Source organism: Synchiropus splendidus, chromosome 1 (assembly GCF_027744825.2).
Source record: "Synchiropus splendidus isolate RoL2022-P1 chromosome 1, RoL_Sspl_1.0, whole genome shotgun sequence".
Classification (NCBI taxonomy): Eukaryota; Metazoa; Chordata; class Actinopteri; order Syngnathiformes; family Callionymidae; genus Synchiropus; species Synchiropus splendidus.
Genome location: NC_071334.1, coordinates 44,991,104 through 45,016,720, shown reverse-complemented (window position 1 = coordinate 45,016,720; position 25,617 = coordinate 44,991,104). Strand labels below are relative to the sequence as shown.

General features: G+C 42.1%; 3 protein-coding genes across 4 annotated transcripts; all 3 read right to left on the bottom strand.

The window, feature by feature from the left end:
- Positions 1–389: 389 nt before the first annotated feature.
- On the bottom strand, positions 390–11,529 carry atp6v0a2a (ATPase H+ transporting V0 subunit a2a). Of its 2 annotated transcripts, none has more exons than XM_053884824.1 (21): positions 11,303–11,529; positions 10,960–11,107; positions 9,829–9,907; positions 9,506–9,603; positions 8,374–8,511; positions 7,897–7,994; positions 7,688–7,814; positions 6,658–6,740; positions 6,494–6,587; positions 6,215–6,427; positions 5,066–5,216; positions 4,859–4,998; positions 4,627–4,784; positions 4,463–4,553; positions 4,271–4,389; positions 3,403–3,613; positions 3,225–3,344; positions 3,029–3,145; positions 1,845–1,962; positions 1,524–1,695; positions 390–1,240 (listed from the first exon to the last, which is right to left on the bottom strand). In XM_053884824.1, exons 2-21 carry the CDS (start codon positions 11,068–11,070, stop codon positions 1,138–1,140), a joined length of 2,541 nt encoding a protein of 846 aa, XP_053740799.1. In that variant the 5' UTR covers positions 11,071–11,107; positions 11,303–11,529; the 3' UTR covers positions 390–1,137. The 2 variants fall into 2 exon arrangements, with proteins under 2 accessions (XP_053740799.1, XP_053740809.1); XM_053884834.1 differs by having other exon boundaries at positions 7,897–7,973.
- A 775-nt stretch (positions 11,530–12,304) lies between these two features.
- On the bottom strand, positions 12,305–14,350 carry nfkbil1 (nuclear factor of kappa light polypeptide gene enhancer in B-cells inhibitor-like 1). Its single transcript, XM_053884845.1, has 4 exons — positions 13,995–14,350; positions 13,798–13,910; positions 13,066–13,177; positions 12,305–13,005 (listed from the first exon to the last, which is right to left on the bottom strand). Exons 1-4 carry the CDS (start codon positions 14,266–14,268, stop codon positions 12,416–12,418), a joined length of 1,089 nt encoding a protein of 362 aa, XP_053740820.1. The 5' UTR covers positions 14,269–14,350; the 3' UTR covers positions 12,305–12,415.
- A 5,311-nt stretch (positions 14,351–19,661) lies between these two features.
- aplnrb (apelin receptor b) lies at positions 19,662–21,168 on the bottom strand. Its single transcript, XM_053884135.1, has one exon. It carries the CDS (start codon positions 21,107–21,109, stop codon positions 20,039–20,041), a length of 1,071 nt encoding a protein of 356 aa, XP_053740110.1. The 5' UTR covers positions 21,110–21,168; the 3' UTR covers positions 19,662–20,038.
- Between the last annotated feature and the right edge of the window lie 4,449 nt (positions 21,169–25,617).

Below are 25,617 nucleotides of genomic sequence, written 5' to 3'. Positions count from 1 at the left end.
CATAGGAATCTGACATATTTGTGTAATAGTAGCGTTAGCATAAATAACATTGTGAATAATAACTGTCCGTAAACAAGGATGTACCTTTCATTATAAGTTCAGTTACTCCTTCCTCTCGGTAATTCCTATCCCAAATAGCAAAACTTAAAAAACGCCCAGGTCTGAAGAGGTTTTCAAAAATGAACTCTTTTGCGAGCAGCAGAGGAAATTGAACAGGAATTGAACCTTTGAAAGAATTTCAGTTTTCCTGTGTTCGCATCCCACTTTAAATAATGAACACTCCTTGTGTATATCAAATACATCAATATATTTCTTTTTATAAACTCAGTGACACCTGTTTTTAATTCAACTTGATTCGTAAAGTTTCCATGATGAAAACTCACACTGGGTCAATGCTTCAACCTTTTAATCAACACATTAAAATGGTAAAATATTCAACAGTCATATAAACATGATAAGCACATCAACAAAGCAGAGAGAAAAAACAAACTACCGGGCGCTTGATATCATTAAGTCAGGAGTACAATTCCTTAAATGCAATAACGAATAAATAGGCAAACAGCTAAACAGTTGAAGATTATTTTCATTTGGCATTATCAAGACCCTTAGTGGAAAAACGTTTGTACAATCATGTTTCGCAAAGTGCTTTCTCATGTAGCGTTGGATGAATCTGTAAGGATTTAAATGAGGACGGCTTTTCCTGGACAGAGCGAGGTACAGACGGAATCCAAAGACGAATTTGAACAGCACCACCAATGGCATCTCCCCACATAGTAATCAGAAGCAAATCTCTATGGCACTACATCAGAATGCTTGTGGGGGTTAAATATCATTTGAACATATTCTTACAGTGCACTGTACTGTAAATGTTCTTTAGGAATACCTTGTAAATAACACAAAACAGTACAGTGCATTTGGTGTCCAATGTTGATTAAATTCAAATAATATATTGGCTCCAAAATGCAAATAAAATGAAGAATTTCAACCTCAGTATACTGGGAGGTTTGCTGGGTAAGTGTAGTAAGGCAGTCAGCACAGGTGTAAAACATTGAAAAATGTTGCTACAAGAGGGATTTTCTTTCTTCAGTTGTCAGTATCACAGTGATTTTCCACCTTCCAGCCAGCATCCCTCTGCTCTTAAAGTAAGCCGTCTTGCTCAAAAACAGAGGGCAGAAGTGCAAAGTCAAAGGGCACAAACTTGACCCCAGTCCCGTGGTAGAACTTGTTCTGAAATTCCACCCTGAAACCAAACATTTGAGGATGAAAGTGTGTTGAAATGAAGCTGCAGTTACAGAGAGAAATGCAGTTTTTTAAGGGCATTGAGGATATAATATGAAAAGTCATTCAACAGAGAAAAAAAGGTTTAATGTATCATATAATCCTCTCTTTGTTTGTGTTAAAATTGCTTGTATTAAAATAACTATAACTTACCAATAACATAAGATAAACCTTAAAAAGATAAGAGTAAATGAAAAGCTAAAGACTCTGTACATCTAACTACAGCTTTGACCACAGTGACTCACCAGTGGAGGCGGAGAGCGTGGAGGAAAGCAGACAATCCTTCCATGACCAGAAGAATAGACACAGTGAGCGTGGCAAACAGGCCAAAGACAGGGACCAGAAGAGCAACCCCGACTTTGGTGGTGATCTTAAATCCCACTCGCATGACCATGGCCCACAACACTTCTGACAATTCTGGTTTCAGGAGTGAGAGAAAAGTTCATTAAAACAGTTATGGCTTTTAGATTGCACACAAAATGTGAAGTCGCTTTCGATCATTAAAAAAAAATGAGATGCTTTTCTTCAAATCAGTCATCTATGCTCTTGTGGTGGTGATGACATACGTGCATGAGCCAAACTGAGGGCCCAGAGTCGCAGGTAGGACGCCGTGTTGGAGATGCAGCCCAGGCAGTACTCGATGGTGTGGATGGCCTGGTGCAAGAACACATCTGCAAAATCAAACTGAAACACACACACACACACACACACATAAGTTTTACAGTTAATTTAAATTGTGAAGTCCAAGGTCGTACTTATGTCAATATTCTGGCATATTTCATGTAAATCATGAAAAATTTTCATGTAAATCAACAAAACATTTTACACTGCAAATGAAAAATTTTATTTTGAAAAAAAATTTGAAACTCAAAAAAAAAGTATATATATATATATATATATATATATATATATATATATAGAGAGAGAGAGAGAGAACTCATTACTTTCAATGAAAAGTGTACAGTAAGTATCAAATACATTATAGATGGTGAGTTAAATGTTTCAGTAACTACATGCTAGTAACACCATATATAATGTATCTGATACTTACGCTTGGAATACAATGGAGGATTCATTCTCAGTGGGACAAGGGCACTGAGCTGTCACCCAAAATCTAGTTAGCCAATGAGGACGCATTTCTCAGCAGGCCCACCCACGCGAGACGTTTGGTTCAAAACTCAGCCAGTGCAAATGAGAAAGCTGACATAGAGAGGAAAAGTCTGAGCAGCGAGAAGGAAATTGAGAACTGTAAACAAAAAATGATCAGCACAAAAGGAGATTTTCATTAAAAGTAATACCTTACTTAAAAAATATATATACATGCATATTTTTTGTTTGAGTTCCATTTTTTCCAAGATCAAATTTTTCGTTTGCAATATAAAAAGTTTTGTTTAATTATTATTGACCCAAATCGGATGACATAACCGCATAATTCTCAACCTTTATTTCATTTTTTTTTGTATACGAGAAAATGGCGTCCTCTAGTGGACAAATATGGCATCTCAGCGACAATATAGAAAAAAATCGCTGCTTGCTTTAACCACTGAAATTAATCCCATTCCATTCTGACTTTTTCTTTGAAAGGTGGTCATGGACCACAAACATCACATTCATTTACCGTTGAAAGAGCCCAAATGACGCTGACACGCAGCGTTTTTTAGCCTTCAAAACTCATCCATGTAATCACACGATCGACATGATATTCAAGTTTTTTAAATTCTTCTTCTTCTTGGTAACAATAAACATTCACCTGTTTAGGGAGGATTTCTCTGCCATTCATTTCCTCCACTCCGTCTTCTTCATCTTCTTCATACGAGGGAACTGCAGAACTGTCTTCCTCACTTGCTCGCCTCACCCTCTCATACCCCTGAGGGATTACACACGCAAGTGGTTTAGCAAAAGCACAACAGGCTAGTGAGTAAACCGTATTGATGATTCATTCTCACCCTGCGCCTTCTAAGACCTTTGCCTCCACGATAAAGCCAATAGAAGAAAAGCGGTTTCCCCAACAGCAGCACAGGAACTGACAACATGGCGATCAAAACCAGGAAAACTTGAAGTCCCATCTGCAAAAAAGGAAACACTGATTCCAGAATTGAATGCAAAAGCACACACCACACTGACCTGTCCGGGGTAGAGCGGGGTGATGTCCTTCCCCTGCATCACAAACATGTTGATGAAGTGGATGAGGATGCTCGGGGCCTGGTTCGAGTCCCGTGCTGAGAAGGCTAGCCACTTGTAAATGATCATGAAGATCAGGTATCCGAAGAGACAGAGCAGGAAGAGCAACTCGGGTAGAAACATCAGGTAGACGTTAAACTTCTGCCGGAAATGCCTGAAGGATAAGAGCGTGCGAGAAGAGCCTGCCGTCAGGTGTGAGCATCACAGATGAAGGAGAATACACAGAGTACAATTTCAGACAAGTAGCTTGTCTTTAAGTCACTTTGCAAAATCAATATTACGTAAACCAAACCTGGCAATGACTTCCTGACTAAACCAAAAGGACCAAAATGAAATGAATGAAGACACTTTATAGGGACATTAAAAACACAAGTGCCATGAGGAGTCATTGTTTGTAACAAACGTGTCTAAGTGTGGATCCTGCTGGGTATATACTGCATGCCCTTTCTTGCCTCTATTGCTGACGGAAATGAAAATTTCCTGGAGGGAGTAATCAAAAAGGGATCAATAAAGTCCAAGTCCAAGTCCAAGTCCAAGTCCAAGTCTAAGTCTCTACTTTGAAGTCAAGGCAGATACATTTTCAGGGAACTAATGTAAATGTTATGTTTGTAGGAGCTGAGTGTATGCGGTTTCCTCCAGTGTCTGAAAGTCTGAGGTTTTTTTTCTCTCGTGTACAAGGGAGAGAAGCAGAAGACTAATGGGTATGGTCACATGACTCTTTACCTCCAGCCTGTGGTAAGCTGAAGCTTTTTTTTTCATATTATTTCAATCTGATCCCTGTAAATGTACAAAAAAAATGTCGGCCACTCACAAGTGATTGAAGACGCTAAGCACCACCCCGAAGCTCATGTGGATGACACCGATGATGACTGACATCTTCATCTTGTATGAGTTCAGGAAGGACAGCCGGTTCTCTGCCATGTTCCAAATCTGTAGGCCAAAGGAGAGTCTGGTGAGGAAGACAACCACGATGACCTCACCATCATGTCGGCGGAGAACTCACTGGATCGATGCCAAATGGATACGGTCCGGTAAAAACGCCACTGACGTTTGGGTCTAAGGTGAGGAAAATGTTGCTCTGAAGTGTTTTGTTTCTGAAATGCAATGAAATGACAATCAGCAAGGATGGCTCAAGTCCGACAAGAGGTGTGGAGTGCCAAAACATACGTCCACTGCTGACTGGCGAACATGGCCTTGATGCTCCAGCTGGAACCAAATATATTCAGAGACTTGGAGAAACATTCATTATAGATGAGTCCGGTGTAAACAGAGAACAGGCCCATCATCAGGATGATGTAGCGACCACTGAAGAACATCACCCAGATCTACACACACAGACAGAATCCGTCAGCTGAGCCCATAAAACACCGCCACTAACAGGAGCTAATCGAATTCTCACTTCATTACTGGAGCGTTTTCTCTTCTGCTTTTTCTCTGTCAACACCATCCACAGAGCAAACAAGCTCATGATGATCCCGTGACCAAAGTCGCCGAACATCACGGCAAACAGGAAGGGGAACGTAATGATGGTGTACGGTGCTGTACAGGAGAAAAATATGTCCGTTACTGTTGCTGAAGGGACCATGACTGTGATGGGTTTCCTCACCTGGGCTGACTTCACGATAGTCTCCAACACCGTACGCCTCTACAATACTCTGAAATCCACATGTGAACTTGTTGGTTCTTAAGAGCGTCGGTGGAGTGTCTGCACTTGGGATGCGGTTGACAAACGACGGCACCGTGGCGTCACCTTTTCTCTAAGGAAGGAAGTGAGGGTCACTTTAAACAGAAGTTTCTCCACTCAACGTAATGGTGAAAATATTAAGTACAGAAGGAATAATAGTTAACTCCACAACATCCCCAGTGTGGGACAAATATCTTATGATGTAGATGCTGTTAACTACGTAAAAAGGCAAAGTATGGAGTCAAAACAGTTTCCTCTTGATCATTGATGCCTTAATTTTATCTGTTTTTCATCACACAGTTCTGACTGAGGCTGAATTTTTTATTTCATCAATCCTTTTAACCTCTTATACTAAATTACATGACAGGCTCAAACAGCATTTTTTTCATTCACACTTAAGTAACTGAGTAGTTTATTTAACATCAGTTTGGGTCATGGCTTGACATTTAGGGGTGATGGTGGTCCCAAAGCCAGACCAGTTGAGAATCACACATTACAATAATAATAATAATAATAATAATACATATGAGTATTAGTAGTAGTAGTAGTCTTTTAAACCACTCTGTGAAGAACACATGTCATTATTTAAAATGTATCTCAAAAATCACATTAATTTAATGAAATGTTATTATACTACAAACAAAGTACAGTTGATATTATTTAATGGCCAAGTTCTTCAAAGAGTTAAAATCTTTTCTTGGAGCTAAAATTAACCCTTGTCCAAAAAAAAAAAAACCTCTGTATCATTCTTCAACTTCTATATATAACTGGCACATTTTGTCGCACTTCAAGTTTCTATTTTTGATTTGCGTTTCAACGAGATTTTTTTTATGATAACAAGTATACTACTAATCGTCCAAAGCAAGTGATGTATGAAGAAATCTTTTATGATTTGAAGGACATCTAATCAAATCTAAAGACGACGATATCTTTGACTTTGTTTTTGGTTTAATATTGAAACCACACAGAGAAAAGTTTCCGCAAAACACGCTCAAGAATCTGACGGCCCAATTCATAGTGACAGTTCTCAGTTTAAGGCTAATGCTCAATGGCCTTTCTGTTTCTGCTCACCGATCCTTCCTCTAGCGCCCCCCGCAGGTTGGCGAGGTCACTGACTGGACACCAGACTTCCGCAATCAAGCACTTGTTGGTGACGTCGAAGCTGCAGAGGTTGAGGATGTGGTAGATGGCCTTCATCTTCTTCACCTGCACCACCCAGCTGTACGCCGACTCCGCCGCCTTCTGCAGGACCTGTCTCAGGTAATCCTCAGTCCGATGCAGCACCTGCAGCCAACAAACCAAGAGCGTGTTGGCGCCGCTCCTTTGTCATCAGATTCTGGACAGGCCCACATTGTTCAGGTCCTGGATGCGTGTCCTCAAGCTGTCCATCACGTCAGCCCTCTCCTCGTCGTTCTCAGGGTGGGGGTAAAGATGGCAGTGGTAGCTGAGCGGAGACGGAAACATGCTCAAATGAACATGTTTGCATGACTCGCGTTTGAGTGTGAGAATCTTACCAGTCACATATCTTCTGAACCTTCTGTCCGATCTGGTCTCCCCAGAAGGAGATAAGGAACACCACGCTTTTGCTGATCTCACCCTGAAATAAATGAGTCACCATAATCAGAACACAGTGAAGCACTTATTCATTCAATATTATTCAATAACTTATTCATTCAATATGTATTTCAATCCATAATTAGATGTATTTTATACTCAACAACGGTATTAGTGTTGTCCAATTTGAGTTTGGACCCCAGACTTGTCTTCTGAGTTTTCATGACTTGTTATAGAATATATATTGTAAACAACTGCTAGAAATCTGTTTATTTGATTTCGTTTCATTTGGCTAAGACAGTGTTTTTTCACCTTTTTCAAGCCACCCTTGGGTCAGTGAAAAAATCCGGGGTCACACCACCAAAGGAACCTCGGCCAAAGCACACTTGTGCTTAAAGTCCTACAGAAAATCCCTCTTCATTTGTGGAAAACTGTAGCTACTGACACTCGGTTGTTATTTTGCCAGGCTATTTGCAGAAACAAATAGCAGAAAATGTATTTGTTTCAAATGTGTCCACAAAGGGGCGGGCAATATGGCAAAATATATCATGATTTATCTATATATTTACTGACTTTAAATAACTGTTTCGATTTTATCATTTTGTGTTTGCATGATTTTATTGTAGTTTTGAGTTTCCAGACAAATCCTTAGCATTCTTTGCCTGAACTTGCTTCATAAAAACAATTCTTCTTTCTCTCCTCACCTTTTGACTGCTGCTTTGACTGACGGACAGATCAGCGCATCAACACACTGTAGCTCTACAGTAGAGTGTAGAGAAAGAATGTCAGTGAATCCATGTGATCTCCTCACCTTGGTTGCTCCTCAACACCTTCTAATTGTCATGATTTCATGTCATCATATTGCCCACCTCTATCTCCGGACACATGAGGGGAAATTGGATCATTTTGCCAAGGCACACCTGACATTCTCTCACCCCGGTTGAAAAACTAAGGGACAGACCAAACAAGACGACATCAAAGCATGCTCACCGTGTCCAGGTCGGCGAGCTTCTCATCCACCTCTGCGTAGCTCAGGATGGTGTAACCCTTACAGACTCTCCACAGCATGCGTTCGAAAGCCTCCACCTTCACACGCTGGATCAGTCCGGACACAAACCTGCAGGTTAGAAGAACAGGCCGCGTAGATTGTAAATGTGAATGGGTTGGATGGTGCAAAAGCTCAATGAGCTGCTGCTCACCCCAGTTTGGCTCCGAGCCTCTGCATCCCAGTACTTCCCGTCACAGACTCCGTCTCCATGGTGGGGAACTCTTCATACTGGGGACCAAGAGCCTCATGCTAGTTAGGAGAGAGGACATGTCACTTTCCTCACCTGACTTGTTTATATGAGGGTTGGAGATGATTCATTACAACATCTACATTGTGCCTTGACATCAAATACTAAGAAATGAAACAGAGAATTTAGTGATGGCGATCACCTCGGGCTACAGGCTTGTCTCAATGCTCTTGCCATAATAGAGGAGGTGATGACGCGTGTTTGAGGAGATACGTGTCAGTCAGAAACTAACACCACACAACCTCAGTGTTGTCAACTGAGCTTTAATAATTGGTGCTGTGGGTCATGAAATTTAGCAAAGGGTAGTTGCTGGTTTGTTTTGTTTCTTCTGTCTTTTCCCAAGTAAAGTGGCTTCCAGAACAAAAGACAATATATACTGACCCTGGATCTGCTGTGGATGAAGGTGCGTGTGATCTTCAGCATGTGTGTGTACTCGGTGAGCTCCAGCAGGTTTCTCTGCAGCTTCTCTTTGTTTCTCGCCACCTCGCTGAGCTCCATCTCCAGCCTCTGGAGCTGCTCCTGCACGTCACAGTGTCATCAGTACAGCAACAGCACACGTGAACGTGAGCAATACTGAGTTGTGAGCTGGTGTGAGAGGCTACTGGTTGTCATCTGAGCTACTAGCTGGGCTGCTGTATTTTGCCCTAAGGCAACAAGGAAGATAAAACTCCATTGCCTAGTCTATATGCTATTTTTTTCAGCTGTATGTTTCAACATTTTAACATAGTGATAAGCAAGGCTGTTAAGAGAAATTATAACATTATTGAAATGATGTGATTTACAGGCAACTACACAATAATAGCAATGCAGCACAACAAATAAAAGAATAATAAATAGAATGAATGCATGAAATATTTCTCTATTTCTGCTAAATTAAATAAATGAATAAGAAAAACCTGCATGAGGAAAGATTAAAATGTAAAATAGGATGATTCATATTTGGCTAAGATTTTAATCACTAACAAAAGACTTAACAGAAATCCAATACTGACCACTTAAATGTCATGATTTATCATTAAAACCAGAGACTGATTCAAAAGAAGAAATAATTTTGTCACAAAGAAAGTCACAATTCATAGAGAAAACACAATATATTACTATGCTGTGCATGAATACTTTGTATAAACGTTAAAAAATGATAAAAATGATCATGTAAATATCACCGGGAAAGCAAAGTTGATCCATCACCAATTTCCTGTGAATCTTATTGACCCTTGTATTCAATAATGTCTCAGAAAACCAAATCTCTGTTGGGATTTAGCACAAAACAAACCGAGCACTCCTCATAAACATGAAGGTGTGCTCCTCTGTGACTTGCAGGCTTCAGTCGGAGTGTATATGAGTTGTCCGTGGACTGATCACCTGTCCACATGCTAGCTGGCAGGAGAGTGGGTGCTGAAGCATGTTTTGTGTATGATTGACTGTCTGAGTAAGTCAGTGACTAAACATGGTGGGAATCTCACGCCTCTAGTGACTTTCACGTTATGGAAATTTAGTCAAACGTCTCACTCACCATGATCTCCAGAACTTGTCTGGGTGGGGGTGCGAGTGGACTCTCGTCGTCCTCTGGAACGGCTATGTGGGCCTTCTGGATCTCCCTGAGAAGGTAACCTGTCCACAAACATGAAGGAAAGAGAAAACGGCTCTTGTATCAAAGAAATTTTCATACTAACTCTTACTCCACTGTAACTGAGGTTAACTACTGCTGTCAAGTTCAGTTCACTATATACTGTGGATAGTGTTCCTTCTTATTGTGTTTATTTGGTTATTTTTTAATCTAAGATGGAGATGAGCATTCTCCACATTTCCATGAGCCATCCCAGGTGCTCCGCTTACCCAGAATCCTCTCCATTTCCTCACATCTCTTGATTTCGCTGACAAAGCGCCTCTGGAAGGTGCTGACACTTGGGTTGAGCTGAAACCAGAGCAACATTGTAGGTCACACTGGATTTAGTCAATATCTGTGCTGTAGTGTATGCTGTAGTGTGCAGCCGCCTGGGGCCAATGTCAGATGTTTACATATAACAATGTTACGACGGTCAATCACTTTAATGTTGTTGATGTCAGGAGGATGGATGATGCAAGCTGCCACTCCCAAAAATGGAAATCAAAAGGGAAGGGTGTGTAAAAGGTAGGGACTTTAAAGATATTGAAGGATATGTATACATTTGTATTTATGTTTAATAACGCGTTAAATAAACTCAATGAATCTAAAATCACAGTAATAAATGAAGATATATAGGAGCGTATCCCAGCTAGTTAGGGCAAGACGCACCGTGAACAGGTCACTATATAGACAGATTTGTGAGAATAAAACACGGCAGGATTCCAGTAGAAATTGAACCTATGACCATCTTGCAGCACTAACCACAAGTCACCGTGCTGCTTAGGACAAATATGACAAAGATAATGAAGAGCATACACTGAAGATTGAGGGAAACCGTGTTTCCAAAACATTCTCCTCAAAGTTGTACATTTTTTGCAAAGACTGCTTGATCATATCTGGTCATCAAAACTGTTCTTATTATACTGTTGATTTACCTGCTGCTCACTAGTTGACGTGGCCTAGTGTTTGCAGCAGTTACGCCATATAGAAGGAGACTTAAGAAACAGGAGAGGGAGGTACTCCGAACATATTTTTATGAATGAAGTTAACAATGAAGTAGATAAATGGCTTACGAAAACTGTTACTAGATCATCATTCGAGGAAAAAAAAACATTTGTCATTATTAAACGCCTATTTTTTCCCACATGTACGCCACAATACGTTCATTTATTCAACTGAATTACAAATAAAACTGCTGTATCCATAAATGACCATTAAAATTGTGATAATGATGTTATGTCGGTAGACTAACTCATGTACGCAGCGAACTGAGACGTTTGGAAATACCGTGTATTTGACTGTCGGCGTGCTCGCATAAAATGTTTGTCTCATGTGGTGACACGAACAGCTACACTACTTACGTCTCTGAATTCCACTAGTCCCAGTTCCCCGAGCTCACTGATGCAGTCGTATTCGGAACCGGACTGCAGGAACAACTGGGCCAGACACATCTCCTCACTCCTGAACTCCATCTTTATCGTCACACACACACACTCCACCTACGGCAGGCTGAGAAGACACGAGCGATACAAGGTTGTTGTTGTGGCTGCACTCCATCGAACCAATTAACACTGCGCCGAGGATTCATTGAAGCCGACTCATGATGACGACTTTAGAGCCACTTCAGTGTCTTTTCCTCTCAACAGAACCTCAATTCTCGTTGAACAGAACAGTGAAAGTGGAAGCTAGATCATTACGGAGCACCTTATGGATCGATGATGTGCCGGAGACAGAGGCGTCATCCCGTCTGTTCGGAACCTTCAACACCTGACATAACGGCGTCAAAGCGCGCACAGCAAAATGGCGGGACGAAATCAAATTAAAACGCAAAACAATAGAATTATATCAGGAGCAAGGTCGTCAGCAAGCGCAAATGTGCGGCAACAGAACACGCCGGTGTCAGAAATAGACTCCGGCCTTTATTCGCTCCCCGTCGCCCGGCAATTGACACAGATTGCGTCTTCGAGTTGCCAGATTGGTGACATCCCCCATTCTGTACGACCACCCTTAGGATCGCAACGTTTAAATGTGAAAAGGTGTGACAAAGGGGAATGACAGAAAATATTGAAGTGCATCCTAATCGTGAGAATCAAATACAAATCCGTAATGTTGTAGATCTTTGTTTCCTATTATTTACAAACACAACTACTTTGTATTGTTTTTTAAGCCATGTAGGCAGTATTATGCACGGTTGAATTCGTTGTGTAAATGTTAATCTAAGCATATGCTTGTAAAACATTTGTTGCCCGACCCCCTCTGCTGTTGAGAATGTCGAGGTCAGTCGTTTGCAAATAAATGGGGTTTTCTTCGTGAATGAAGTCACAAACCTAGTTAACGTTGTCTCGCTCTTTTTCATACTTTCCTCGGCGGTTATTTCGAAATCCAATCTGAAAGTGTCCAAGTGAAAAGAGGGATGTTTCTGCAAACCTGGCAACCGGCGCGTCTAATGATTCCGTCCACCACAGATAGCGGACCGGCCATCTGCTCCTCTTTGTGCACAAATCCTTTATTTTGAAGGTTTAGAAGTAGAAATCATTAGCTCCGCCGAGCCATTTTCCCAATTAAAACAATGCGGAGGTGAGGAGGAAAGTGAAGCATACAAATCTCAATTTTGGACAATATTATTATTATTATAATACCTATTCAATGTTAATATTATTCTGGTAATATTATTGCAGTAACTTAAACATAAAACGACTCCACAGTTTAACATTTTTATTGAGACTTTTATGAATTCAATTGCAAGCATGGGTACCACAGAAATTCAATGACAAATAATAAATAACATTTTCAAAAAAGTTCTCCCACATGAAGGAATCAAGTCCTGAGAGTCTGAGCCAGTCTGTTGAGTTCCTGAGACAGAGCCGTGACCGTGTCGAGGATCTTCTGCTTATCCTTCTCCTCCAGCCGAGCTTCACACCTCTGAGCAAACTTATCCGGGTGCCACAGCGTCTGCTGCTTGCGCAGCATCTTACGGAACACAGGCACGTCCTTGCGGTCCACACCATGCAGCATCACATCCACCATCTCCTGAACTGTACCAAGCGGTGCCGGCCATGGGATGTCACTGTAGCTCAGCTTTGTGGCGCCAGCGGAGGACGCTCCCTGGAAGGTGGCTGCACACTGTTCATCATACCTGCGCTTCTTTCCCATACGAGTCTCTTCCTCCTTACGTGCAGCTCGCGCCAGATATTCTTCATGTTCTTTACGGAGACGTTCATGCAGCTCCTTGTTGCTCTGCTGCGCCTGCTCTCGCTCCTGTTTGGTCTTCCCCTTCCTCCACCCTGAAAATGAGGCTGCCAGTCTTTGAGCTTCTGCATTCTTCTTAGCAAAATACTCCTGTCTGATCCGATCGGCCCAATCGCCAAAATCCTCCTCGTCGTCATCCAGTGGTAGGAAGTCATCATCTGACAATGCAAAGAGCATTACAAAGAAGCCACTCACAAATGTATTAGAATCAAAGGTACCATCATAAACTCCAAATGTTTCACAGAATTCATCCTCGCATTCACCAAACAGCTTTTCCATCCATTCTTTCTCTGGGTCAACCTCAGGAGAACGACTGGTGTTTGCTCGACTCTGTCAAGACAAAAGTGCACATCCTTTGTTATTGTTGTTATTTTTCAACCTCACAGATTCAACAGTAACTTGTCATCAAGTATAATGCACCACCTAAGAAGAGATTCTGAAGCCTTCACGGCTGCAGCAGCTGGGGAACGGGATGTTCATGAACGCAACCCAACAAACTGCATGGTCACTGAACTGGCTGATCATTACCCTGCCATCCAACCCCGCTTTTTAAAGAATACCCAAATGTTCATGCAAAATGGAAAGCAGCAATCCCTCACACATTTCTTCTTAACCATTAACTCTTTCCTGGTGTTCAATCTCAAAACCCATGGTCCCACCTTGAGCGCAAAATTAGACAGAACAGCTCATGAATTGACGACAACCACAGGCAAAAAAGCCCTTTTAAACGATCAAACTGGAAATACAATTCAGCAAGGCCATGAATATGTAAAAAAAGTCAATCGCGATCTCTGACACCAACTGCTGTGTATGCACTTTATTCTATATTGTTTTCATCTTTTCTTGCACACTAGTACGCTGCAACTGCGGTGACACAAATATAATTTTAACCCCAATCCAATACCATCATCCATTGTACACTGTAAATAAGATTTTCTAGTAGAAAGTACCCCAGATTGTTTCATCCATTTAAGAAGGTCCTCAGGAGAGACACCAGCTGAGTTTGCCGTGTACATGGCTTCTGGACAGTTCTTCCACAGAGGCACAACCAAGTCGTGATAGGCTGAAGAAGAAACAAAAGAATGGACGGGTTTGAATCCAGTGGGGAACAGGAACACGTATTGGTGACAGTCCACTACTTGCTTACCAGAGACGCCGTGTTTCAGTGCCCTATTAGCAGCTATGTGCAGCGCCGTATCTCCTTTTCGGTCTTTGTAAAGAACATCGGCACCTCGCTCGAGCAACAATCGCAATGAAGCGTCGTCTCCCAGGCGGCAGGCCAGCTGCAACGGGCTCCTGTCTCTCTTTCCTCGGGAGAAATTTACATCCAAGTCCAGGTTCTTCTGGAGGTACGACTTAAGTTTTAACAAGCGACCCTCCTCGACATACTTCCACACGCGTTTCTGTCTGTGAGACACCATGACAATGATATAATCATTGTTTATACACGCCAATCTACTTTAAAATTAACAGGCCTAAACATGTTAGCATCGAATGCTAACCAAGTCCTACGTCTAAATCACTCCGGGTATTGCAGCACGGAATAGTTCCGCTTTCACGTTCAAGTGTTTTTCAATTAAAGTAAAGAAATAAAAATTTCACCACGCTGGAAGAGTTGCGTTCTCCTATAATTTGCTCTTTTCCCTCTCTCAAAAATATCGACTCGTTTGAATTGTCTAAAAAATAACTCTTCTATTTATTTGAAAAACATGTAACATACCTCTGATGTGTATCTCCATTATTGAATAATGTTAATTAGTTCAACTGATCTTGTCGAACTAATGAATTATTAATTAAAGGACTTAAATCAAATTATTAAATATCAACGAATGACGCAGAAACAAAAGTTTTTGTTTGTTTTTAATACGGTATACAGTTGTATACCAACCACACTACTACTATACGTTTTTTGTGAGCTCCGATTATTGTCCTCATTGGATGGAAGTTTAAAGGACACTTGTTTTATTTTATTTTATTTTATTTTAAATCTTTTTGTCGTCACAAGGGGTCAGTATTGTTTCTAAATCAGCCGCCACGTTACGTCATACTTGACTCAGCAGCTGCGGCTCATGCGGATGCTTTCATTCCTGCCATTGGCCATTTAAATTAAACAACACCTCGGTTAAAGAAAACAAAAATCTGAATACATTTTATTATTCAAAGCTTTTCTTTTCTTTTAATTATCAGTCGTCTTGTTCTTATGAGCTCACCCTGGTCCCTGAAGGCCTTCACCGTCTTCAACACACCACCTGTCAGGAAGCCGTCATGTCAAGAGGTCATGTGTGGGCTTTTGTGTGTCAGCACAACTGTCAGTTGTACTTTTGAGATCATAATTATCTTCACATCCAAAACTGTTGCGTGTCTGTAAAATGACCTGCATGTTCATTGTGTTTAACTTTGCCAGCGCATGATTTGCACGTTTGGCTTCTTCTCTCTGCAAACCTCACAGAGTCCGGTTGAGTATATATATAAATATATATATACTGGACAGAAAAGAGCACATATAAACATGAACAGATTGTGCTCATCCTTATAAAACTATACATGGTGATAACCACTATCATCATCCTGCATGGATGTGCTTCACAGAGACATAAAGTGACAGAGTTATCGAGAGATTTGTCAGCACTTCAAGTTGTTTTGCTTTCTATTCGTGCCAGCTTCCGATTGAAGTGTAATTTTTGTACTGAAGGGTTATGGCAGTCTACAGTACTGACCCCAATGATGCTTTGCCACCGACACTTTCCGCACCAGATCCAAATCAAACCATTTTACGATCATTCATCTGTTTTCAATAAAATAAAAATAAAAATTCAAATATATTTTGTCACTGCAAACCACGAAAATGTTAATCCAACCTGCTTTTCTCTTATTCCTCAGCTTTGATGGTCAAATAAATACATTACCATGTACATGCTTTTATAGGGACAATGGATATGTGTTCCTTTATTTACAAAAAAAAAAGCCCCACAATATCTGGTCTCCGCCCAGTGACCCGCTTGCTCCGTTGTTGATTCTTCCCCCTGGTTCCGTGTGCTGCGCTGGTGAACAATCCTTGACTTCATCTTCTTACCTGTGATGTGTCACTAAGTGAGCGCAGCTGACTGTCCTCACTGACTCAGTCCTGCTGCTGCTCACAGGCCTTCCATTTAGGCTGCGGCCGAGGGATGAAGGGACACTTTGTGCTCCGAGATGATCTTCCTCCAGACTCACGCAACATAAGATCCGGAGTCTCCCCAAGCTTGGGCGCTTCCACTCGGAAACGACGTGTCTTCACTAACGATGGGTGTCTTGTGTGAAAGCCTTTGAAATGCCTGTCCTCACAGGAGAGAGGGGGGGGCAGATAGAGAGAGAGAGGGACATCAGTTTTGTCACTTCAGCAGTTTCTGACCCGATAACTAATTTGCTCTGACAACTTGAGTTTCGTCTGCTTGTTGTGTTGAGTTGACAGAAGAAGGTCTTATCTGGAGCAATATGTGGATCAAACGTGTCAATCATACTGACACGAGAACAGCATGATATTTTATGACAACATCATAGCTGTCCTTATCTGGTTTGGCAAGTCCAGGGCCCTGAAATAAGTGTGCTGCATCTTACGGGCAGGATATCCCTGGTCAGGAACCCTTGCCTGCCCGCTGGCTCTTCGTCTTTCCTGCTTGGCCTGCAGACTTTTATCCTGTCCATGAGGTCCCCCATCCTCTGGAGACCTTGCAGGGAGAGTTGGTGGCAGGAAATTCCAGGTCCTCCAAGACGCTGCAGAGGTCATCTGCTCATCACACCACCACAGTCAAGGTCCAGTTGGCTGGCCCTGGTTCTTCTCCCCTATTGTTTGGCTCCACAAGCAACGCGTGCACACTTCCTCTGCCTATTTTCTCCCTGACCTGCTTTATTCGTTTCTGATTTATGGCACGTGGAGCAGTGCCTGAGTTATACATTAAGTTCAAACAATAGCAGGGGTTCTTTACCTTCCATTGATATGACAATGACCTCTGACTGTTGAAACCCCCCACAGAAACTGGCAGTGTGAGTTTTACCACTCCGTCTCATCACATTTAAATTTGTGCATGGAAGAGTTTTAGCCACAAGGAAAAACTATTGTTCATGGTTCGTGTAATGATTTCAAATTGACTGGCAAAAAAGTAACCAAGCTCAGCAAGTGTCGAATCTTTTCTAATAAAGGTGGGGCTTTTCTTGAAAAGAGGCACTTATCACTTCCTCCATCAATAAAATCCCCTATTTTATTGATGGAGGAAGTGAGAAGTGCCTTTTTTCAAGAAAAGCCCCACCGTTATTAGAAAAGGAGCCATGGAAATATATGAAACATGACCATACCACTAGTGTCAGTTTATAGTTTTAGACCAATTTATTTGGATGGTCCATGAGCAAATGGCAGAACAAGGCAAGAACTAGATGCAAATTCTGAAACAATTATGTATTAATGCGTCTTCAAAAATGATTCTCTGAAATATTCATGGTTCAACTGCGGTGTCATGTGAATTTTCCTGTGTGTCTGGTTATGACGCAGGGATTCCTTCAGGCAAAGTGTTCAGAAACGCACTGTTATTATCTTGGAATGAAAACATTTGTGCAATGGTTTCGGAGAGACAAACAGAGGCCGTGATCTGACTTCTGGGTTAGTTGTTCTCGTGATTGCGTCGCCGATGGCATGAAACCTTTGAAACCTGACCGCATCAGCTTCATAAAGACAAAAGCCTCGAGAATTATTCCCTCCACAGAGCTTGACCTTGATGGTGACAGGTGGAGTATATTGCAACAAGTTGGCTTGTAAAACCAGTCCTCAGTTAGAACGCGTATTTCACCATGTGCTGTTTCTCTAATTAAATTTTGCAGTTATGTTTTACTCACGCAATGCGGTTTGGGAAGTATTTAAACATGAGGGATGTTCAGTGGAGTTAAAGTGTCAACTCCTTGCATTGAGAACCTTGCAATGTTGTTTTCAGATAATGAAATAAATGGATAAACACTAAAAAGTCCAGCTGAAAGGTTCTTCTCATAAGCCATCACTCATTCATCGTCTGTTCTGGGACAAAATGAAAGTTTAAAGAAAGCTGTTATGAACGTTTGAAATTCCAAACCCATATAAAACTACTGGCTATAGTGGTAGATACAACCCACACAGAAATATTAAAACTGTTACCAAAAAAAATATATGTGTACATTTATTTATTAGCACCAGAGGTTTCATTATTTTTGCTGCTTAGCTATTAGTTATTATGCTAAAAGGTTCTTTGCGACAACACTCAGTTCTTTTTTCACCACAAAGCAAGTTTGCTGTCAAATGAGTATGAATAGTTTGAATCCGGTTAGAACTTGCAACTTACTTTTCGCATTAAAACTAAATTATGACAAACAGAAATCAAGCAATAAAAATCAATAATTATAATATTACAGCTAACCTAATATTACCACTATAGCTAAGTTAGTTTGTATTAGATGTCAGAATGTTCAATAGCAGTCATTTTAATATGTTTTATTACAAATTAAATATTGTTTGTTGCCTATGTCAGTTCCAAGTGCCTCAATATCTTTCACACTGTGATGACACACATCCACAGTAGCAGCCCGGCAAGGTCTTATCTTTGCTGTGCATGTGAGCGTTCTGCGTGCAGACTCGGCACATATGAAAGAGCTGAGGCGGCGATGAAAGACGCAGAGTGAATGTCACGGCAGCTGCAGGAGCTCTTTCTCTCGAAGTAGCAAGAGAGTTTTGGGGTTTCACCTGTCTAAGGCTGGAGACAGGAGTAATTCCATTCTTTCACTTGTGCTGTGTGCAGTGTTTTGGGCTGTGTTTCTCGCAGCTTTGCACCGGGAGGCGAAAGGGAATTGACTTCAGTTGTAGTTAGCTTAGAACTGCAACAAGTAGAGTGGCCTTTTATTGAGGAGTGTGGATTTGTGTGGATTCATGAATTTACTAGAAACAATTGGAAACATTAGTGCAACAGCGGCAAAACAGGAGCCATTTTACTGGTAAAAACTGTTATATTTGGTTATAAAAAATTGCTATATTTGGTTTATTTTATTTAAAAACACTTCAAGTTGACATCCCTTCTAAGTAAGTTTTCTAAAATATTGAAGTCTCTGTATTTAACTTGAAGCAAATTCCTTGTAGATTCTGATGTTGAATAGCGCTGTTTTGTTCAGAACAGGGAGCGTCGCCCACACAACAGTATTACTGGAAGAATCAGTCTTGGATTAGCTCAATCCCTGTCTCCCTGCTGTTGCTACTGAGATCCTGTATAAGAGCTTATTAGAAGATAAATTGATTATTTGTTGAATTAACCTGCTGCCGACAAAGAAGGCAAACGTTCTCATGACAAGAGAAGAAACCAACGTGAGGGAAGAGGGAAACAGAAGTCCAACGTGCATTTCCTGCAGACACACTTTGACTTTGAGCAGGCTGAAACACAATGGGAGGCTGACTACCTCCCTCAGAACGCCGAGCAACAGGAAGAAGCACATTCACTGGACAGGAGAAAATACATTCCACCAACAAACCATCACAAGAAGAGCTGCTTTTTTTGTGTCAGACAATCTTTTTTATTAAAAAAAAAAAAGACATGATAATCAATGCATGTTCACAAACTGTTTCACATATTTGTCAGGAACAAACTCCATTCAGACACAAATCCATTGGTTCACACACAATCACACAGACTGTCAAATCAGTCACCTTATAATTGGGCCCCGCAGCAGCAGCCTGAAAACATTTGTCAGCTGCCATCTGTCCGTCTGTCTGAAACTCAGACCCCCCCCAACCCCTCCTCCCACACAACCTCCACCCCACCATGTCTCTCCTTACAGCTCTCTTATCAGACGCCGACACATCTTGACACCAGGCTGCGGAGGAGCCGGCGCTGGAGGTCCCTGTGGTCTGGTTGATATCACACCTCAAGTGCTTACGAATGAAAACAAGAACGGCGTGAGCACACAAGAGTTCTAGTCCAAACACATCAAGTTCTTTCCACAGTCCACTCGCTGGTGGACATTTGGTCCCTTGTTTTGCTCTGGACCGCACTTGTGAGGGAAGTCTGGTCGCAGCCAGATACCAGCAGCCTGAAGTGAAACCCCCCCCTCACTGGTCCACAGAGGGAGAAGGAAACCCTGAAACTGTCCGCAGCACGTTTCCCTGCATTGTCCGCCCAGTGTTCTTCTGGGCCATCAGGGCAGTTCCTACACTTTGGTGGCCAGAGACTGAGCTTCTGTCTTCTGCGAGGACAGCGAGCTGGCCGGGCTGGCGTGTAAGGACTTCTTCAGGTTAAGGAGGCACAGGCATTGTGATCTGAAGCGCAGGTCGAAGAAGGCATAGAGGAACGGGTTGAGGCAGGAGTTGACGTAGGCCAGGCAGGTGGCGTACGGGTGAGCCAGCAACAGGAAGCGCAGGAAGTCACAGGTAGCGGGAAACAAGTCCAGGTACGACAGGGCGTCCGCGCTTTTCACCACATGGAAGGGAATCCAGCAGGCGGCAAACACCACCACCAAGGTGGTGATGATCTTGAGGAGCCTTCTCTTACGCTGGTCCTCCTTCCGCAGGGTGTTGAAGTGGCGGGTGACGGTGCAGCCGATGAAACCGTAGCACACCATCATGGCCAGGAAGGGCAGCAGGAAGCCGAGGGCCGATGAGGAGATGCTGAGACCGGCAATCCAGAGACTCTCCTGCTCCTTGTTGGTCACCACCAGGCTGAAGTCCATCGCACAGGATGTGCGGTTGCTGTTCTCATCATGCTTGGTTGTGCGGAAGACCAGAGTCGGAGCAGCGAGGAGGACGGACAGCAACCAGATGGCTGCCAGAGAGGCTCGGATGTGGCCCCTCGTCCTGATCTGAGTGCTCGACAGAGAGTGGACGATGGCCAGGTAGCGGTCGAAGCTCATGCAGGTCAGGCAGAAGACGCTGGCGTACATGTTGAGCAACACTACGTAGCTGCTGATCTTGCACAGGGCGACCCCGAACGGCCAGTGGTAGCCCATGGCGGTGTAGACGGCCCACAGCGGCAGCGTGACCACGAAGGTCAGGTCGGCGAAGGCCAGGTTCCCGATGTAGACGTCGGCCGCTCGCCGCTTCCCCTGCGCTCGCCACACGGTGAAGATGACGACACCGTTTCCAGAGAGGCCGAGGATGAAGATCAGCATGTAGAGCACCGGGATGACAGAGTAGGAAGGCGTCCACTCTGAATAGTCGCACATGGTGGAGTTCTCAGTCTCCTCGTAGTCGTAGTAATCATAAGGGCCCGCGGTCGGATCCATTTTTTACCGCTTGTCCTTTTCAGTTGATCCTTCAAAAAAGTTCTTCGCTTGGTGACAGCTCTGTGATGTCTGTTGCTGCATGCCAGACTTGGCAGGCCTTTTATACCCCCTCCAGACTTGAGCCCTCCCACCCACCCCCTCCTCTCACCCCACCCCTGCTCTGACACACGCCCATTCATTGCAACTGGTCTTCCCTGTGTGCTTCGCATTAACACGGCCATGCAATATTGTAAGAAGGTAACGTAATGTAAGAAATGTAATGTAAGGTAATGTAAGAAAGAACTACTGAGTTTTGGCATATAAAATAAATATACATAAAGTTAGTTTAATATAAAGTTAAACAATAATAACAAAATATGATTTCTATAATGCACAGTCATTTAATGTAAATAGGAATAGGAAAATGCCCACTTTATAAATGTGCTTTGATTATTTCTACTTTTACATGACTTTCGTCCAAGAATAAAAAAGAAAAAGGCCAAACATAAATGATAAAAAACTAAACAAACCAAGACACATATTTTAAGATTCACCACTATAGTGATTTTGAAACTAAACAACTGAGTATTTAATGCCTAAAAATAGACATAAATATCAACTGCAGTGAGTTCATTCAACTTTTTTTTTTTAAACCAGGTCAGTGGTAGGAGAAGGAACACGTCTGGGCAGGACAGTTTCACCTAGTGGCCAATTTCAATTCCAAGTGAGAGTCGTTCAGGCTCCATTCAGCTCTTACGAATTTGAAATGGCCTCTTCCCATTTCCAGGCCTGACCTGTTGTCGTCCGGCTGTTCATGCTCCAACATGTAGCAGGTCCAAATACAGACCAGATGAAAAAAACAGATGTTCACAACTCAAGGAATCATGCGATCAGTGATTTGTTATTACTAGTCTTGGAGGAATCTGACTTGCTCCTGCAAACCCTGATGGCAAATGCCAGAGGACAAAGGAGAAGTTATCTTGGGCAAAAAAAGTGTTTTATAGATAAAAGCATTTCTAAATAAATATGTAAATAAATAGTATAATAATGTTAGTGATTTGTTTTATTTTACTTTTATTTTTACTTTTATTTATAAATAGTAAATAAAGAAAATGTGCTCTAAAACTACAGTATTTGGCAAACTTAAATGTATTCAATTCAGATTAATTATGCTCAAGAATACAATTCTGAGAAGAGTCAAAATCAGTATTTAGGATCCTGTCTTTCAACTATAAATCACCATTATTTCTCTTTTTGTATTCATTCTACAGGGCCGAAGCTGACAATCAAACAAAAAATAGATCCCATGTTTAATATAAAGATGCAGGGTACGATAACTTAAGATCGCTATTGACTGCTAATGTTAGCTCATATTTCCTAAGTTTTATATGTCAGGTTTTGTTTTTATTTTTATGATCAGTCCGTAAAACAAATGTGCAGCCAGCCATAGCCTGTAAATCAAGTTCTTCAAAATAAGCTCAACATTTTTCAACCAGAGGAAAATGGCGGCTGCGTACATGATGGGTTTCACCACATTCATTCAAGTCCAAAAGCTCAAATGTTGCCCAAGACGACAAAAATGTCAGCATTATTCAATTACTCTCTGGAAGCCCACTTCCTCCCTGTTGTTATTTTTTGTTATTGGGTCCAGGTGGGTTGCCTCAGTCAGCTGGCTGCTCCATCTCTCAGCAAAGAGCCAACAGTGGCGCCGAAGCAGCGACCTTTAGACACAACTACTGTATCACTCAACGATCTCCTCCTCCTCCGTGAGCGTATCTGACTCCCTCCAATGCTCACTCAGACTGAAGACAAGAATTTGACAGGATGCTTCTGGAATTCAATGAAAGCAGTAATATTTTGAGTAAACGCCTCTGTCCTCTCAGATTGACGGAGGTAATTTTGCTTCCAATAAAGCGTATTTGGAGCTCTGGAAAGTCACATGACTGCGCGATAAATCAATGGCCGAGCGCTTTGCTTGAACTGTGTTTAACATTTTGACCTCTTGTGTATTGTATTGAGTTTGAGTATTGAGTAGTTATCAATAGTACATGACATCCCTTTCGTCAAAACCACTCGCCAGCCACAGTTTGGTTTATTTTTTATTTTAAATTAATAAATAAAACAGTCTCAGCTGCGTGTGAGCTCATTGAAACCAAAGTTTGTTTCGGGGTTGTTTTGCTTAAATACAAGTGGTGGGACTCAATGACGACATTTTATAATGAGTTCATTGTGATTATCTTGACACCAGAATTATCAACTCTTCGCTGCGTGAAAATTACAAAGCCACATTATCTGCGCTTTTCCTGTCATTGCGCCTTCATGTTGAAGGCTGAGTCACTATAGAGGGTTTCGCTCCTCCATTAGGCCTTTAACCTTCACTGTGACCCCTGTCTCTCATATTTAACTCTCCTTTTTGTTTGAGTAATAATTTACTCTGCATTTGTTGCACTGGAAATATTTTAATGCAACCTTTTTGATCTGGGGGCCCACCTTTCCCAGAACAAATGGGCCCAGGGTCCATTCAAGTAATAGAACTGATTCATGACTCTTGATTTCATTTGGGATCAATAACCATATTTAATCTACTGACACGTAAACAAACCAAAACATTGTGAAATGGCATGAAACCATGTGATCACTGCAACGATATTTATTTGTCATCGAAAAGTCCAACCAGAAGCAGAACCAGGTGCAAGTCATGTTCATCAAAAAAAAGATAATTTTTTAAACAAAAAAAATTCACTTTCTTTATCATTATTTCTTTTGAAGAACTCCTCCATAGTTGTCAACTATCACAGATGTGCAGCTGTCAAGTCAATGCACTGAAACACTACTGCCACCATACGCTGCTACTGTATTAAAACGTAAACGTAAAGCGTCTCACGGCCCAGCGGTGTAAAACAAAAAAAATGTTAGCGGCCCTCTAGTGTGCGCTCGAGTTTTCTTTTGTTCCTTCTTTTCAAATCACCGCCTGTCAGTCTCAAGTGGACACCGAATTCTGACCAAAATGACAGAATTTGAAACATTCTTGAATGCAGCACAACATTTGCGGAGTCACTGGTGTCATGTTGAACACACTAACTGCTCCTAGCGTGTACAAACTTGTGCTTGGCCTTGTGCCGCTGCTCGATTCCCTTTCCAGCGCTGCAATGCTTCATTATCTTTGTTCTGGAATTCCTCCAACAGATATTTCAGCCTGACTCCCATTTGTTCTCATTTTTGTCTCCAGCTTGTGACAGGTTCCAATTCTGGACCACATTCAGTCGTCATTCCACCTGTGTCCCCATTGATTGTTGTTGTTTTGTGTGTGGCCTTGTAAACCACACACCGTGACTGCTGTCGGATGCTTCCTGGTGTTTCCCAGTTGTTTATTCTCCATGCAGGGATGCCGCTTCGCAGTCATGCATGGGCACAGTCAGCAGCAGAGGAGCGTTGGATCGGCGACGCCAACAAACCTCCAGAGCTCCTCTCCTTCAGATCATGAACTTGGGCTGTGTGAGGTGACGCTTGCAGCACCAAAAGGGCAGAAGGTGTGTGTTCTTGTTTAGGTGTGTGTGTGGGGGGGCTGACACGTGTTTGATGTGTGTATTAAGCTGCCACACACCACATGCCGCCCCCCCTCCACCTCCTCTGGTGGAGACAGCTGGGAAGTTGCAGCGATCAGATCTGAGTCAGACGGTGATGTCACACTTGTGGAGAAGATAATCTGACCTGCAGGCGATGCTGCTGATCCACTTACTTTCGCAATCACATCAACGCTTGGTTAATTAGCTACATGCTGCCAAAGCAAACACCGAGTGTGGAGCCCTCCACATTTGGGCCAGTAACCCCACGTGCCTGCTCCACAGACGGCCCAGTGCTTGACACCCGCTTGTCAGACGCCAAAGGCTTGAGGACGGAGGTGGTCACACCAGTTCTCACCGGCTTCAGAAGAACAGAGGTTTTACAAGAGCGGACGGAAGTGTCACTCTTACTGTGACCCGCCGGAAGCGACCGCACTGCAACAGTCTTCAGGCGATGGACTGACACGACGCGGGGAAAAGAGAAGAAGAATTTAGTGGGAAATTACATCTGACGGGAAGCTTGTTATTTCTCGTCTGATACGCTCAACGGAAATGGATTTTCTGAAACTAGAAATGTATAACTCATATCTTTTGGAACAAATTAACAAACAAAAAAGCATGGCAAGTAAAACGAATTTGAAGTCTATTTTAACTGAAAAAAGCAGAAACTATAAAAGCATAATCTCCCAATGCCACTCTCTCTCAAAACTGAATCATTGGCTGAATCATTGTCCAGTTTGAAGTATTTCCTGAAAATTTCATCCAAATCCTTCCAGAACTTGTCAAGTTACTTTGGACATATTGAAATATTTTGAGAGATATATAATGTAATAAGCACAATGATGTTTTACTGTAAAATAATGATTTTTTTTCAGAATGAACAGAAATGTTATAAAAGGTCTGAAGATAAATCATGCGTTATAGGACGTTATAGGACCTTGGAAGGATTTTTTTTGTTTTTGTTTT